The sequence below is a fragment of the Gekko japonicus genome, unplaced genomic scaffold (genome assembly GCF_001447785.1).
Source record: "Gekko japonicus isolate JY-2015 unplaced genomic scaffold, Gekko_japonicus_V1.1 scaffold1863, whole genome shotgun sequence".
In the NCBI taxonomy this organism is placed as follows: Eukaryota; Metazoa; Chordata; class Lepidosauria; order Squamata; family Gekkonidae; genus Gekko; species Gekko japonicus.
The window spans coordinates 171,156-173,734 of record NW_015165301.1 but is presented as its reverse complement, the minus strand read 5'-3'; the positions used below and the strand labels follow the sequence as shown (position 1 = coordinate 173,734).

The 2,579-nt window shown below is 51.3% G+C and overlaps 1 protein-coding gene across 1 annotated transcript in view; it reads right to left on the bottom strand.

The window, feature by feature from the left end:
• TTC16 (tetratricopeptide repeat domain 16) overlaps positions 1–2,579 on the bottom strand; it is a 37,298-nt gene that overhangs the window by 29,636 nt on the left and 5,083 nt on the right. Inside the window, exon 4 of the mRNA XM_015410402.1 lies at positions 841–941. Within this exon, the coding sequence (XP_015265888.1) occupies positions 841–941 (101 nt within the window). The remainder of the gene's footprint in view (positions 1–840; positions 942–2,579) is intronic.

Genomic DNA, 2,579 nt, shown 5'->3' with positions numbered 1-2,579 from the left:
GTTTATGGGGAGATAGTAAAGGACATTTCTAGGAGCCATTTCAATGTGTGCCTCTCTCATGAACCTGAAGAAATGTCCACCACATCACCACTCCTTCACACCAACTCCCCCTCACACCTCTCACCTCTTACTGCCCCCAAGAAAGCTCATGGCAAACGTCGAGCCAGATACACCAATGCTACAAGGAGGAGGCAACTTAGGAATGCAGCAAAGACATTTGCACATAGTACTCCTGCAGTGCACTGAGCTGCACAGGCCAAGTACCAGCAAGATCACCCTGAGGTGCTCAGAACAACAGTCTCCATATGAGCAAAACAATCCAAGAACACAAGTAGAGAGGCCATCACTTTTGTGGAAGGTGGCAGGAGTCGACTTAACAGACGACTGCTTCGTAAATGGACAGTTCTATGTGGCCTGCTCCAGAGTGAGCTCACCAAGCAGCCTGGCGATCCTAGCACCTGAGGGCAGAACCACCAGTGTGGTCTAGAGAGAGGTCCTTCACATTTCAAATTTTACATCATCCGTATTATAACTGGATTTACGGAACTTAAATACCGTAGCAAAGCGTGGGTAGCAGGCTAGCACACAATAAAGCAGCAACAGGTCCCAAAAAGCTTATATGCAAAATAAAACTTTGTTGGTCTTAAAGGTGCCACTGGACTTTGTGATAATCTGTTTAGCAAGCTTATTGAAAGTTTTTTTAAAAAAATTAACCACTCGGTTGCACAGTCTTACAACACATCATGTCAAATTCTGTAACCACTTTCTAAAACTTTCTGGTGACAGGCGGATTGGCTCTGTTGCGAGGGAGCCCTGCCTCAACTCCAGACGCGTTTTTACCTCCTCCTGCGATAAAGGGTCTTCTGTGGCTGCAGTTCGGAGGCGTGAGTGAAGGACTCCAAAGCGTCCAAGTAGACTTGCTGCTCGTACAGACTCTGACCCTGCAAACGCAAACACGCAGGAAATCTCAGGACATGGCCGGGAGGGAAAAGGAAACCAGGCCGCAATCTGTTCCTCTTCTGTTGTCTGGGCACCCCACGGTTGGGCACCCAACGGTGCTTCTGATCGAAGGTGAAGTAGCGCTGGAGCAAAGAGAAGGAACTGCAATCCGTTTAAAGTCTCTCTTCTTCCTATGTGGCTTTCAACGCATGAACAGCGCCATCCTACACAGAGTGACACCTTTCTAAACCCATTAATTTCAATGAATTCAGCAGGGCACAGCTCTACTTAGGATCAATGTTCCCTCTAATCTGTGGAGTCTTGTGAGCAGAAATTCTACTTTGTGAGCGACTGGCATTAAAGTTGTGAGTGAGCAATTTGGCTGCTGCATAAACTAGTTTGCTCTGGAGCCCTCCTTCCTGAGCTAAGGCAAAAATGTGTGAGCTGGAGGCTAAAAAACTGTGAGCTAGCTCACACTAACTCAGCTTAGAGGGAACATTACTTAGGATGGCACTTTAGGTGGCTTTTGGGCTCAGACGGATGAGATGAAGGCCCCACACATCATTTTACAAGACAGCAGGCTTCTGCTGCCTCAGTTTGCCTCGGGGCCAGGTGGGGCAGGGAGAGGGAGGATTTCACCCTTCAGCCTCCACTCAGTTTTGCCATTTAAGGTATTGGCTGGCACTTACAAAGCCCTTCACGGCCTTGGTCCCTCACCTACGTCAGGCTGCCTCCCCCCCCCCGCTCTGCCGCCACAGCATTGCTCATCTGAGCCGGGTCCCGTCGTGCAGATGCCAACCTGCAAATGGGCAAAGTTAACAACTGCCACCACCACCAGTGCCTTCTCCACTGTGGCCCCCTCCTTGTGGAACGGCCTGCTCAAGGAGATCAGGAAGGTTCCCGCACTCCTGGCTCTCCGCAAACTATCTGAAGCAGTGAGCCGTGACTCGCGACAGCTCCTCCCCAGCCACGACTTTTGTTCGTCTTTAAGAGGAAGAGATTGGATTTATACCCCCGCCCTTCACTACCCAAAGGAGTGTCAGAGCGTCTTACAAACTGCCGTAAAATCCGACAAATAATCAAAGTGAAAGTGGCATGCAATCTAGAAGGGGATTTCTGTTCCAGCGTGGGTTTGGTCAGACAGCGGAACAAATGCTAGATGCAGACTGGGCCTTCCTCAGTGAGTGAGATGAGGGGGGGTCCCCTTTACAGAAAGCCCTCGGCGACCTCGTAGAGCTGCCAGAGCTGTGCCGTGAAAACTATTACTGTTCCTGATTTATATTTGGTGGGGAACCCGTGCCCAAGAGGGACATACATGGGGAGGGGTTTAGGTCTGCCAAACTCCAAGTGGCGCTTGCGGTCCTCCTGGCTAGGGTTGCCAAATTCAAAATACTTACCGGCGGGGGAGCGTCCAGTCGCTCCGGGAGCTTGTTCGGGATGCGCGCGCACCGCCAGAGCGTCACCGGAAGTGACGTCACATGCTGGGGCGGGGCCACACCATTTGAGGAAAAAACAAAGAGTTTCCCCCTCAAATGGCTGCCATTTGAGGGGAAAACTCTTTGGTTTCCCCTTAAATGGTGTGGCCCCGCCCCCAGCGTGCGACGTCACTTCCGGGTGGCGCGCGGGCGGGAGTGGGGTTT